This window comes from Chenopodium quinoa, unplaced genomic scaffold (assembly GCF_001683475.1).
Source record: "Chenopodium quinoa cultivar QQ74 unplaced genomic scaffold, ASM168347v1, whole genome shotgun sequence".
Classification (NCBI taxonomy): Eukaryota; Viridiplantae; Streptophyta; class Magnoliopsida; order Caryophyllales; family Amaranthaceae; genus Chenopodium; species Chenopodium quinoa.
Genome location: NW_018743616.1, coordinates 3597963 through 3612156, shown reverse-complemented (window position 1 = coordinate 3612156; position 14194 = coordinate 3597963). Strand labels below are relative to the sequence as shown.

The 14194-nt window shown below is 32.8% G+C and overlaps 4 protein-coding genes across 9 annotated transcripts in view; 3 read left to right on the top strand and 1 right to left on the bottom strand.

The window, feature by feature from the left end:
* LOC110683091 overlaps window positions 1–3180 on the top strand; it is a 3842-nt gene extending 662 nt beyond the window's left edge. The window contains exons 1-4 of one of the 3 annotated variants that reach the window (XM_021859443.1): window positions 1–946; window positions 1209–1560; window positions 1679–1802; window positions 2010–3180. The exon at window positions 1–946 is cut by the window's left edge and continues 662 nt beyond it. In XM_021859443.1, coding sequence (XP_021715135.1) covers window positions 712–946; window positions 1209–1560; window positions 1679–1802; window positions 2010–3164 — 1866 coding nt within the window. In that variant the 5' untranslated portion in view covers window positions 1–711 and the 3' untranslated portion in view covers window positions 3165–3180. Of the gene's footprint in view, window positions 947–1208; window positions 1561–1678 lie in introns of all 3 variants that reach the window. The other 2 variants (XM_021859442.1, XM_021859441.1) reach the window with 2 other exon arrangements.
* Window positions 3181–3211: 31 nt separating this feature from the next.
* On the bottom strand, window positions 3212–4299 carry LOC110683092. The gene is made up of 2 exons (XM_021859444.1): window positions 3812–4299; window positions 3212–3715 (listed from the first exon to the last, which is right to left on the bottom strand). The coding sequence occupies exons 1-2, from the start codon at window positions 4279–4281 to the stop codon at window positions 3460–3462; spliced, it is 726 nt and encodes a 241-aa protein (XP_021715136.1). The 5' UTR covers window positions 4282–4299; the 3' UTR covers window positions 3212–3459.
* Window positions 4300–8505: 4206 nt separating this feature from the next.
* LOC110683090 lies at window positions 8506–9811 on the top strand. Of its 4 annotated transcripts, none has more exons than XR_002503556.1 (2): window positions 8506–9007; window positions 9381–9811. XR_002503556.1 is itself a non-coding variant. In XM_021859439.1 (2 exons), the coding sequence occupies exons 1-2, from the start codon at window positions 8517–8519 to the stop codon at window positions 9679–9681; spliced, it is 462 nt and encodes a 153-aa protein (XP_021715131.1). In that variant the 5' UTR covers window positions 8511–8516; the 3' UTR covers window positions 9682–9811. The 4 variants fall into 4 exon arrangements, 2 of the variants coding, with proteins under 2 accessions (XP_021715131.1, XP_021715132.1); XR_002503557.1 differs by having other exon boundaries at window positions 8507–8978; XM_021859439.1 differs by having other exon boundaries at window positions 8511–8677.
* A 2878-nt stretch (window positions 9812–12689) lies between these two features.
* On the top strand, window positions 12690–13250 carry LOC110682926. The gene has a single exon (XM_021859277.1). It carries the CDS (start codon window positions 12690–12692, stop codon window positions 13248–13250), a length of 561 nt encoding a protein of 186 aa, XP_021714969.1.
* Window positions 13251–14194: the final 944 nt, after the last annotated feature.

Genomic DNA, 14194 nt, shown 5'->3' with positions numbered 1-14194 from the left:
GTTTGGAGATGGACTAACTGCCTTGGTTGCATTGGTGTTCCTTGATGCTGTTGTGTTTCTCTCTTACAACCTGTCTTTTCTTATTTGTGATTTGAAGTGGTTTCAGCTGCATCAAATGTCATTAGGTTCCTACATGAATTATTTGCCTTTTGCACTTAGATAAATTTTCTGGTGTTTGTGATATTGATGCAAAGACTCTTTCCACATCAACCGTAGAAAGAAAGAAAGAAAGAAAGAAAGAACATAAAGTATGAAGAATGCTTCCTGGTTTAAGATACTGACTTTGATTCTATATGTCCGATTTTTGGTGTTGAGCAGATTGCTTAAGCGACTAACCCAGGAGCTACAGACATCTGGGGTGGATTTGTGATAGATTGCTTCTGATCATGCTAAATCGACATCTACATGACTTTCTTGACTGTTGAAAAGTGTACTTCTAGTCTGACATATGTGCATGGTTAATTTGACTTTGTACTGGATTTTGCTTCAAAATTTCTGAATTAGGCCTGTTTTGAACTTGAATCAAGGTAGCCAGAATTCGAGGATTTGGATACCTTAGTTTGATCTGATTTTCACTGCCCTGACCTGACCTGAATTGATTTTTTTATTCGTAAACAAATTGGTTGTCAAAAGACATAAATATGAATATGACCTGAACTTGTTCTAAACCAAACCAAAATAAACTGAATCTTTTTGGAGGGGTGTTGGACTATGTTATTTTTGAAGTTTTGTTTTAAAAAAAGGTCACTATGCCATAAAAAGAGGCAACTACTTTGGTTTCTTTTGTTTATCTTTTCGTATGTCTTGTTACAGGGTGCAACAAGGATTTTCATTCGATTTGGATTAGATTTTATTCCTATGGTGAGAACTAGAGGTGGTGCTACTTTTAAAAAAAGGAGAGGCCTTCGTAGCTCAACAGGAGGAGTTAAATTGAAAGATACAGGAGGTATGATGAATGTTTGATTTTTGGATTATTAACCTTAATATACTAGTTGCTCTATTATGATAGTCTCCTAATACTATAGAATGTAGGTCCCTATATTAATATAAAAGTTACTATATTATTAGTTCCCTATGTAACTGAAAAAGGTCACTATATCAATGACAATGATTATTATTTTTAAGTTATTAGTTTGCTATATTATAATTGTTTGCTAGATGAAAATGAAGATAATTGTATATATAACTATATGCTTGCGTGTTTTTAGCATGTATCAATCTCGATCATGAAGATGAAGAGCATATTGATGGTGGAAGCAAAATGATCGATGATGATACTAACAGAGATAAAGATGCTTGTATTGAAAAAGGATTGAAAAAGAAAGCTATCACTAAGAAAAAGAAACCTTCTAACATTGAGAATGCTATACCTTTGTCAACTGTGATGGAAGGAAAGAAGGGGAATGAGTCTTCTTCTTCACATGCTATTGTTTTGCCAGCTAAGAAGAGAAAGTTGGATGAAAATGAAGGTCTTAAAGTGAAGAAAGTGAAGGCAAATAAGGATAAGAACATTGTGATTCATAGGCAAGAATCTGCAATCATAGATAGTGATGTACATATGTAAGTGAATATTTGTTTCTTTTTTTTGAAGTTTTGTTTAAAAAAAAGGTCACTATGCTATAAAAAGAGGCTACTATTTTGGTTTCTTTTGTTTATCTTTTCGTATGTCTTGTTACAGGGTGCAACGAGGATTTAAAACACGTTGCAGGCCATTTCATTTAGTAGAGATGATTAAAACTTTTTCAGATGATCAAATCAAGGCTGTTAAAGAAATTGGCTTTGGAGGTTTGTTATCTTTGAAGGTGAAACGAACTGCAACTGATATGCTATCATGGTTGGTAGATTGTTTTGATCATGGTAGCTGCATGTTTACTATTGATGGTAAAAAAGATTTTGTTGTGACTGAATTTGATGTGTATGATGTTTTTTGCCTTCCTTGCAAAACATCTAAGAAAGTTGAAGAAATTTCTCGTTGTGCTAATGTCATCAACCCTGATTATGATTTAAAGGTTAAATGGAGGTCTCATTTTGGTCTTATGGGTGAGAATGATCAGATTCCTTTGGGTTTTTTGGAATCTAAGATCCCTTTACTAGTAGATGGCGGGGAAGAATTCAGACAGCTTTTTATCATGCATGCTTTTTCAAGCTTTTTAGCACCTACGTCCAACAGAACTGTGGATTTGAGAATTGTAAAATGTTTGGTTGATGTTAATCAAATAAGAATTTATAATTGGTCAAAATATGTCTTAGATAGACTTTGTGAAGCCGTGAAGAGCTACAAAGAAGGAAATATAGAATGGTTTTGTGGTTGTGTTTTGATGTTAGAGATTATCTATTTTCATCGATTGAGGTTTAGGAATGTTGTGTTAAATTCTACAATACCTTTAATTCAACATTGGACTGATGTGGATATAAGAGATAGAATTAGAAATGAAAAGTTGTCCAAGGGTTTTGGGTGTGGAATTCTTGAGTTTGATACATATCCAGTGAGTGAGAAGTTGCAATTTGAGGATGGACAAGTTGTTTGTAATCAATTCAAGGAAGCTCCTGTGAATCAAACTTCTGGAAAAGAATCTGTTGTTTATGAAGGTGTCCGTAGCAATGTTAAGGGTGTTATTCAGTTTGAGCTACCTGCCAGTTCAATGTCTAATGAGGAAATCCGTTCAATTGCTATTGATGTAAGTATTTTACCCTTTAATTCTGTCTGTCTGTTTGGTTTTTTCTTTTTTTTTTTTTTTTTTTTTTTTTTTTTTTTTGTCACAAATTATTTTATTAAATCTAAGTGCTACATTTTTTTTTCACAGGAAGTTTATGAGAAGTTTTTGCTCATGAAAAGAGATTTAGAAGTGGTATCTAACTTCTACATGAATGAGTTGAAAGTGTTATTTCAGACTCGTAAATCTAATGATGCTTCAACTTCGACACCTCCAATGTCCCAAACTGATTTATTCTTTATGAATCCTCGTGTTCATGAAATTGTTGATGAGATTGTGTCTCTTGTAAATTGGGTAAGCAAAGTGCCTAATGGTTTGGATGATGATGATATTGATGATAATGGTGCACCTGCAAAAGAGATTAATGTTGTAGTTGGTGAGGTTCCAAGGATAGGTTTTGAGCATGTTTTATCAAAATCATTGCAATATCAAAATCATTGCAAGGAATGAACATCAAGAGTAGTGCACAGATAGTAACATTTGCAATATCAAAATCATTGCAAGGAATGAACAACCATCTTGACCAAATGTCAAATAGCTTGTCAATGTCTTGTGTGTTACTATCTGTGTTTGCAACTTTCAGTAAAAAAGCCTAAAAAAGAACAAACATTAATAAATATTAAAAAAATTAGAAGGTAGAGTTATTTTTCTTAAATGTAATTACTTGCATTACATAGTGACTGTTTTCATTGCATAGTGAAATTAATTTATGAATCATAGTGACTGTTTTCAATACATAGTGAAATTAATTTATGAATTTTTTATAATGAACAACTACCATTATAATGATGTAGTAACTAAATAGCCGAAAGATACTTACACTTTGAGAAACACCAAAATATAGTTTTTGAGGTCCATGTGCACTACTCTTCTGGTTTTCATTAAGCAACATAGCCCAACAATCAATAATAACAGAAGATATAGCAATAGCCGGTGCACCTAATGAAAGGAATTCATTCCTTGTAATCTCAAATGGTTTGCCAAAAGATACCAACACCTCACTGTACAAGGAAATAAAAAGACACATGTATATTAACATAGTCACTTATTATTAAAATTTGAAAATAAATAACAAAAAGAACAATGACATGACTTACTTGAGATCGAAACCATGATAATCACTAATGCAGTAGTCAACAAGTTCCTGGACAACTGCATCCAAAACCTTCATATCCTTATTACTTGACTTCATATATTCAGTTACATATGTAACTTTATCACCAAAGAGACTAACATCCATAGCAAGGGAGCATTTAGATTTTCCATTACTCAAAACATGCTCAAAACCTATCCTTGGAACCTCACCAACTACAACATTAATCTCTTTTGCAGGTGCACCATTATCATCAATATCATCATCATCCAAACCATTAGGCACTTTGCTTACCCAATTTACAAGAGACACAATCTCATCAAAAATTTCATGAACACGAGGATTCATAAAGAATAAATCAGTTTGGGACATTGGAGGTGTCGAAGTTGAAGCATCATTAGATTTACGAGTCTGAAATAACACTTTCAACTCATTCATGTAGAAGTTAGATACCACTTCTAAATCTCTTTTCATGAGCAAAAACTTCTCATAAACTTCCTGTGAAAAAAAAATGTAGCACTTAGATTTAATAAAATAATTTGTGACAAAAAAAAAAAAAAAAAAAAAAAAAAAAAAAGAAAAAACCAAACAGACAGACAGAATTAAAGGGTAAAATACTTACATCAATAGTAATTGAACGGATTTCCTCATTAGACATTGAACTGGCAGGTAGCTCAAACTGAATAACACCCTTAACATTGCTACGGACACCTTCATAAACAACAGATTCTTTTCCAGAAGTTTGATTCACAGGAGCTTCCTTGAATTGATTACAAACAACTTTTCCATCCTCAAATTGCAACTTCTCACTCACTGGATATGTATCAAACTCAAGAATTCCACACCCAAAACCCTTGGACAACTTTTCATTTCTAATTCTATCTCTTATATCCACATCAGTCCAATGTTGAATTAAAGGTATTGTAGAATTTAACACAACATTCCTAAACCTCAATCGATGAAAATAGATAATCTCTAACATCAAAACACAACCACAAAACCATTCTATATTTCCTTCTTTGTAGCTCTTCACGGCTTCACAAAGTCTATCTAAGACATATTTTGACCAATTATAAATTCTTATTTGATTAACATCAACCAAACATTTTACAATTCTCAAATCCACAGTTCTGTTGGACGTAGGTGCTAAAAAACTTGAAAAAGCATGCATGATAAAAAGCTGTCTGAATTCTTCCCCGCCATCTACTAGTAAAGGGATCTTAGATTCCAAAAAACCCAAAGGAATCTGATCATTCTCACCCATAAGACCAAAATGAGACCTCCATTTAACCTTTAAATCATAATCAGGGTTGATGACATTAGCACAACGAGAAATTTCTTCAACTTTCTTAGATGTTTTGCAAGGAAGGCAAAAAACATCATACACATCAAATTCAGTCACAACAAAATCTTTTTTACCATCAATAGTAAACATGCAGCTACCATGATCAAAACAATCTACCAACCATGATAGCATATCAGTTGCAGTTCGTTTCACCTTCAAAGATAACAAACCTCCAAAGCCAATTTCTTTAACAGCCTTGATTTGATCATCTGAAAAAGTTTTAATCATCTCTACTAAATGAAATGGCCTGCAACGTGTTTTAAATCCTCGTTGCACCCTGTAACAAGACATACGAAAAGATAAACAAAAGAAACCAAAATAGTAGCCTCTTTTTATAGCATAGTGACCTTTTTTTTAAACAAAACTTCAAAAAAAAAGAAACAAATATTCACTTACATATGTACATCACTATCTATGATTGCAGATTCTTGCCTATGAATCACAATGTTCTTATCCTTATTTGCCTTCACTTTCTTCACTTTAAGACCTTCATTTTCATCCAACTTTCTCTTCTTAGCTGGCAAAACAATAGCATGTGAAGAAGAAGACTCATTCCCCTTCTTTCCTTCCATCTCAGTTGACAAAGGTATAGCATTCTCAATGTTAGAAGGTTTCTTTTTCTTAGTGATAGCTTTCTTTTTCAATCCTTTTTCAATACAAGCATCTTTATCTCTGTTAGTATCATCATCGATCATTTTGCTTCCACCATCAATATGCTCTTCATCTTCATGATCGAGATTGATACATGCTAAAAACACGCAAGCATATAGTTATATATACAATTATCTTCATTTTCATCTAGCAAACAATTATAATATAGCAAACTAATAACTTAAAAATAATAATCATTGTCATTGATATAGTGACCTTTTTCAGTTACATAGGGAACTAATAATATAGTAACTTTTATATTAATATAGGGACCTACATTCTATAGTATTAGGAGACTATCATAATAGAGCAACTAGTATATTAAGGTTAATAATCCAAAAATCAAACATTCATCATACCTCCTGTATCTTTCAATTTAACTCCTCCTGTTGAGCTACGAAGGCCTCTCCTTTTTTTAAAAGTAGCACCACCTCTAGTTCTCACCATAGGAATAAAATCTAATCCAAATCGAATGAAAATCCTTGTTGCACCCTGTAACAAGACATACGAAAAGATAAACAAAAGAAACCAAAGTAGTTGCCTCTTTTTATGGCATAGTGACCTTTTTTTAAAACAAAACTTCAAAAATAACATAGTCCAACACCCCTCCAAAAAGATTCAGTTTATTTTGGTTTGGTTTAGAACAAGTTCAGGTCATATTCATATTTATGTCTTTTGACAACCAATTTGTTTACGAATAAAAAAATCAATTCAGGTCAGGTCAGGGCAGTGAAAATCAGATCAAACTAAGGTATCCAAATCCTCGAATTCTGGCTACCTTGATTCAAGTTCAAAACAGGCCTAATTCAGAAATTTTGAAGCAAAATCCAGTACAGAGTCAAATTAACCATGCACATATGTCAGACTAGAAGTACACTTTTCAACAGTCAAGAAAGTCATGTAGATGTCGATTTAGCATGATCAGAAGCAATCTATCACAAATCCACCCCAGATGTCTGTAGCTCCTGGGTTAGTCGCTTAAGCAATCTGCTCAACACCAAAAATCGGACATATAGAATCAAAGTCAGTATCTTAAACCAGGAAGCATTCTTCATACTTTATGTTCTTTCTTTCTTTCTTTCTTTCTTTCTACGGTTGATGTGGAAAGAGTCTTTGCATCAATATCACAAACACCAGAAAATTTATCTAAGTGCAAAAGGCAAATAATTCATGTAGGAACCTAATGACATTTGATGCAGCTGAAACCACTTCAAATCACAAATAAGAAAAGACAGGTTGTAAGAGAGAAACACAACAGCATCAAGGAACACCAATGCAACCAAGGCAGTTAGTCCATCTCCAAACATGTCACCATGTTGGTCAGGTCTCAATTCCAGATCATCATTAGCAAGAGATTGATGACCATTCCTGTTGCCTACACCAAACGGAACACGGGAAAATACAAATCGAGTTGGACACCAAGTGGAAGCAGGAACCAGTGTAGCTAATTTATGTCTCCAAACTCTCACTAATTCACTCACAAATCCACTAAAAACACTTCAAATTACTCAAAATTCGAATTAACTACTCCAAACTCTCACTAATTCACTCACAAATCCACTAAAAAACATTTCAAATTACTCAAAATTCGAATTAACTACTCCAAACTCTCCCGAATTCACTCACAAATCCACTAAAAACACTTCAAATTACTCAAAATTCGAATTAACTACTCCAAACTCTCCCGAATTCACTCACAAATCCACTAAAAACACTTCAAATTACTCAAAATTCAAATTAACTACTCCAAACACAAACACACACACACAATTCGCATTTTAGCTATTCGCATTCCTAACAGGCATTAATTCGAAATCAAAATCCACAAAAATCAGCTAAACTCGAAATCAACAAAAACAAAATTATGCTCAACAAAAATCGTGTTACTAAGAAGATGAAGAACAACAACAAAAGCAGAATTTCGAGCAAAAATACACATAAAAACCTAGTTTACTTAAATTAAGAAAAATTAAACAAAATACATTTAAAAAATACTTCTACTAAAACGAAACTTAAGTTGATATTCAAAAAATCAAATCAAATCGAAAAAATAAATAAAAAAACTTGCAAAATTACAAAATTAAACAAAAATCATACACGAAAAACATAATAGACATTAAATTTTCGGTTGAATCTACAAAAAAGTACTCATGAAATTCCAGCAAACAAAATTTCAGAAACCTAATAACCTCAAATCGTGCAAAAATAGCGAAATTACCACAAAGAACTCACCTGATAATAGATCGTAGAGCTGAGAAATTGCTAAAAATCAAAGTAATTGAAGCGGTGTTGCTGAAGGAGTTCGCTGATGGTAATTGAAGCGGTGTTGCTGAAGGAGTTCGCTAATGTCGAGAAATTAGGAGAGAGAAAGTGAAGAGAGAAGGAAGAGGAGGAAGAAAATAACAAGGAAAGATAAAGTGTTTTCGCGGGAGGAGAGAGAAAATTAGGATATATATACATTAAATATCATCCGCTAGATTATAATCTACGGCTGGGATTAATTGTTTTCATGTTTTCACCGTAAGACTTGTTTTTACGTGATCCTAATCCTATATATATATATATATATATATATATATATATATATAGGGAATAGATCAAGTGAAAACAAGTCTAAAGCTGAAAACCAAAAACAGGTAATCTTGACCATTGAAATTTCATCCAACGGATTAGATTAGATCTGGTGCATTTAAGTGTTTTTATTTCCTGAATTATGACAATCCATTATCTCTCCTTTATTTTTATACTCTATTTTCTCTCTCCTCCATCTCCCTCCTTCTCTCTCCTTCCCAACTCAAAATCAATGCTAAAATTCGTCAAAATACATAGAGATTTGGTTCAATCTTCATCGATTTCGATGTTAGCTTCAAAAAAGTGATTTTTTCATTTATGATTTGTGTTTAATTTGCTATATTCTACGATTTTTGGGGGAAATCAAATTGATACGATTGTGATTTCGATTAAATTAAAAAAAAATAAACCTAGAATATATTGTGTTGATTACAAAATTAGAGGTGTTAGAACTATGAGTCTGTGCAATTAATTGGAAAAATGGTGTGGATTGTTGATGAATTAAGTATAAATTTTTTAAGGGGGGTTGAAAGTGAAGAAAAAATGGTGGTAAGTGTGATTGAAATTGCTTTTCCAATGGAGGTATAACAATGGTGGTGTAGAGGTTAGTCAAATTGAAAATCGGCAACAGTGGTAATGTCTTTATTATTTGATTGAAAATACGTTTTTTTTTTTGTTAGATCTAATTTGATTGTTTCTCAGTTTGTAATCAAATTGGTTGATTTGTGATATATGTGGCATTGTGTTTGTTTGGATGAATCTGGTATGCAATTGCATGTGAAAAAAAATGTGTAAAAATGAGTGCCAAATTAATTTGCTATATTCTATTCGATATTTGCTGATTTTGATGATTGTGGAATAAAAATACAAAAATAGTTGCTGTTGAAACTGGAGAAATCGCTTTATTGCTTTTGATTTCGTGCAATAATATGAGTAGATAGTTTTATTTCTTTTGTGTGCTAGAAGCCTATTACTGTAATTTCAAAATTTCTAAATTGTACTGCAGGAACATGGCAAAACACGAGAACTTGCTGAACAACGCTGTCCAAACAACTGCGGGTTTTACTAAGCTTGTTGCTGATTATAGCCTCTATACTAAGGTGTTTGTAAGCCGATTTCTCTATGGTTGTAGCATGGATTCGACCTACTATGGGTGTCACAAAGGTAAATGTGGATGCGCATTTTGGGCAGCAAATATGTGGGCCTTGGTGTTGTTGCTTGTGATGAGAAGGCAGAGGAAGCAGAATAGTTATCTTGGAGGATGCAGAAGCCGCGGCAGCAAGGTATGGAGTTCAAGTGGCTCGTAGATTGGGTGTTGCTTGACTTTGGTTGGAGGTTACCATCAAAATTGATATAGGAATCTTGTTTTTGTATAGTGACCTTTATAGTTACCCTACTTTTGTATAATAGTGACTTCTATGAGAATATGGTCAAAATTGATATAATTTCCCTATTTTTGTACATAATGACCTTAATGTAAATGTCGTCAAAATTGATATAAATACCTTATTTTTGTATATAGTGACCTTCATGTAGATAGTTACCTTATTTTTATATATAGTGACCTTTATGTAAATGTGTCAAAATAGATAAAGTAACCTCATTTTTATATATAGTGACCTCTGTGCAATGCAAGCGTCGTCAAAATTGAAATTTTTACCTTATTTTTATATATGTTGACCTATATATGAGTAAATATCGCCAAAATTAATATAACTTGAAATAATTATCTTATTTTTATATATAGTGACCTCTATGTAATTATCGTCAAAAACTAAAAATTGATATAGTTAAGTTATTTTTATATATAGTGACTCTATCTAAATGTCGTCAACTTAGAAAAAATTACCTTTATTTAGTATATAGTGACCTTTAAAACGATTAAAATGATTATATGTAAGGTTGGGGATTTTGAACCGTCTGATATTTTGGCTAATAATAAATGGTTGAGATTTGTTGTTTTCAGCATAAGCCTTGTTTTTATATATGTTTTCAGCATATATATATAAAAGATTTTGTTCCCGAGTTCTTAGAGAGCCACGTAGGTTTTAATTTTTTCAACACGTCACATAGAATAATAAATTTTAGTGGTAACCAATTAAATACGAGATTTTGGCGAATGAGATTTTCCAATTTAAATTAATTAAATATAAAATATTATCTTTTGATACCAGAAGTTTTATCTAAATATATAACAAATTTTAGCACGCGCGCGCACACACACACACATATATATATATATATATATATTTGAAAAAATTCAAACAAGTCGTGCATCGCACGAGCTTCATCTAATCATATAACTAATATATAAAACTAAACTTTTAGCCAAGTCACGAAATAGTGACACTTGGCATTCTAACTTTTCGCCAAGTGTCGCGCCACCTTGGATAGATTTAAATAGATTCATAAGATAAAAAAGTTAGTTAAAAATTGTTTTTTCAATCAAATTAGGATAGAATTTAGAATAAGATGGTTAGTTTATAGTTTTATTTACGATAAAATACCAAATAATAAACTTATAATTAGGCCACAAGACAACATCGTATAGCATTTTAACTTTTCACCAAGAGTCGTACCACGTTGGATAAATATAGATAGACTTTGTAAAAAAAAAAAAGTTAATTTAGAATTCTATTTTCAATCAATTAAATTGAATTATAATATAATTTTATCTTAAAATTCCATAAACAACCCGAGCATCGCATGGGCACAAAACTAGTTAATATATAAAGCTAAACTTTTAGCCAGATCACGAGACATCGACACTTGGTGTTTCAACTTTTCGCCAAGTGTTGCGCCATGTAGGCAACACTTAAATAGTAGTATGACACGTAAGATTTATTTGGATATATTAGATAAAAAAAGAGTTAGTTTAGAGTTTTATTTTCAATAAAATTTGGATAGATTTATAGGATAAAAGTTTTATTTCCTATAAAAATAACAATATTTCACAAGTACAAAATAAATAGTAAGTTTAGTCAAACCGCAAGTCAGTGACACTTAACGTTTCAACTTTTCACTAAAGTCGCGCTACGTAGACAATAATTAAATACTTTATCATATAGAGTTACTTTTATATCATAATTTTTTTTTGGAGTGAAGGAAATAATTCAAAACGTGCAACATTCATTTATAGTATACTCTAATTGATTGAAATAAAATACTTCACAATCTAATATGATTTTATTATTGTATGTAAACCTGTCAAAGACGGGTTATAGATTATTTCGGGTTGAGTCATTTGAGGGTACGGGTCAAGAATTGTTATAAAACCACATCAATTCCTTACTAATTTTGTATCAATGATACATTTTAAAAACTTGATACATTGATAAAAAAAATTTAAAATTAAATAAACAACCCGAGTATCACACGGGCACCAAATTAGTATGCTACCTTCGTTTATTATTAAGTGCAACTTTGAAGCACATTTCAGTTACCTAGACAAAACATGAGAGCATAGATTACAAGGGTAAGTGTTAAGTTAATTAAAGGGATTGGAGAGAGAAAGTAGGACCCCCCCCCCCTTGTATTTTGGTGGGGAATTCTGGAAAAGAAAGAGGGAAAAGTTTTCCTTCTACATTTTTTACCTAAATTTGCCCAAGCCCCAGCCACCCAAATTCAAATGGGTTGAAATTTAGAGGAAATTTCATTTCCCTCCAACTGAAATTTTTTTTAAAAAAAAGGCAAGCATTCAATTTTTCAACATTCATTTAAGTTTCACATTCACCATTTATGAGGGCTATAAATATCAGCCCCCATTTTCACAAAAGCAATAAATGTTTCAACCTTACAACCATGAGAATATTTAAATTTTGAAATTGTTTTGTCAAACACAAAAGGTTAGCACTAAGTACCCCAATTAGTCCATGTTTAGACAAAAAATTACCCCCTAACTACAATTAGTGCTAAACTACCAGCTTCATCATCATTCATAGCATTGCTTCTGACTATCTACACAAAAACAACATAGGGCAGCTTCATCTCCTCAAAAACCTTCATCACACAGAGGATGAAATAGCTGAACTGTATTTTGATGAGGAAGAAGAAAGGCAAGATGAAGACATTGAGGAATATAAGTTTGAAAACAAAAACAGACAACAAGAAGAAGAAGATGGAGAAACTGAAACACAACAACAACAACAACAACAACAACAACAACAACAACAACAATAGCAACAACAACAACAACAACAACAATAACAACAACAGCAACAACAACAGCAACAAGAGCAGCAACAACAACAACAATGAAGACATGCATAACACTACTCAAGTAGGCAGTGAAGTGATCAACAGAAAACAGCTAACAATGCATCAAAAAAGGGAGATTGTTGATGCAATGTTAATTAAAATGCAAGATGGGAATTTGCCAAGGGGTTACAAGAATCAATTGGCAGTGCAATTCAAGGTTCACAAGTCCACAATCACAATAATATTCACTGACATAACAAAACAGGTGGAAAATGGGAATTTGATTGATGTCAGGACCAAGAATATAGGCAGAACTGATCCAAATCCAAGGGTATTCACAGATGAATTCCTTCAGTCAGTCCCCTTACATCTAAGGCAGACCAAGAGAAGTTATGCTGCTGCATTAAAGATTTCACATGTGGCACTACACAACTTGAATAAAAAGGGAAGGATTAGGACACACATAGTAAGTAACAAGCCTGCATTGAGCTCAAATAACAAAGTGGCAAGATTGAAATGGGTTCTGTTACATATACACCCAGTTACAAACAATGAGGACCCCACATTTGCTGACATGCATCAACAAATAAACATAGATGAGAAATGGTTCTACCTGAACCCTGATAAGAGAATATTTTATCTTCTACCAAGTGAAGAAGACCCATACATGGCACAATAGTAAAGAAATTCACGCTTAAGGCTATGTTCATGGCAGTCATTGACAAGCCACTGTATGACACAAATGGGGTACTTCTACATGATGGAAAGTATGGAGCATTTCCATTCACATACAAAGAGAGAGCTAAGAAGTCAAGCAAGAACAAGACAACAGGCACAATGGTAACAAAGGCATTACAAAATGTCAATAGAGAAGTGACCAGAGATATGTTGCTAAACAAGGTCATACCAGCAATTATTTCTAAGTGTCCAGATTGTTTACCCAAAAATGTGGTGGTCTAATGGGACAATGTAAGGCCTCATCAAATACCAAGAGATGAGGAGTTCATAGCAGCAACAACAAAAAATGGGTTCAATATTCAGTTTGTATTTCAACCCCCTCAGTCCCCTGATTTGAATGTGTTGGATTTAGGTTTGTTTAGGTCAATTCAATCTTTACAATTTCAATCTTTCCCTAAAAACCTAGATGAGCTTGTTGCAAAGGTCAATGAGTCATATGACACATTCAAGCCAGAAGTGAACAAGTACATATGAGTTACATTGCAAAGATGCATGATTAAAATTCTAAGGGACCAAGGAGGGAACAAGTACAAAATTCCACATATGAACAAAAAGAAGCTGGAAAATCTTGGCACTCTGCCAGATCAGGTTAAGGTACACAATGCAGTTGTGTTGGGGGCTGTTGATTACCTAAACACTATGTTTAGGCCAGCAACTCAAGGCAATCATGATGTAGAGGAAGACATGGAGGTGGATGCAGACTAAAGCTAATTCCAAGTGTTATCAGAACAACAACATTGACTGCCACACATAACCACTTAGTAGTAATTGTTTCTTTGATCTCTCTATTTTGTTTTTTTTATTGTATCAAGTGAAAAGCCTAGGTGATTAGGTGTATTTTGTTTATTAGGATGCTTCTTACATTACAGGCAATCAAATGTATCT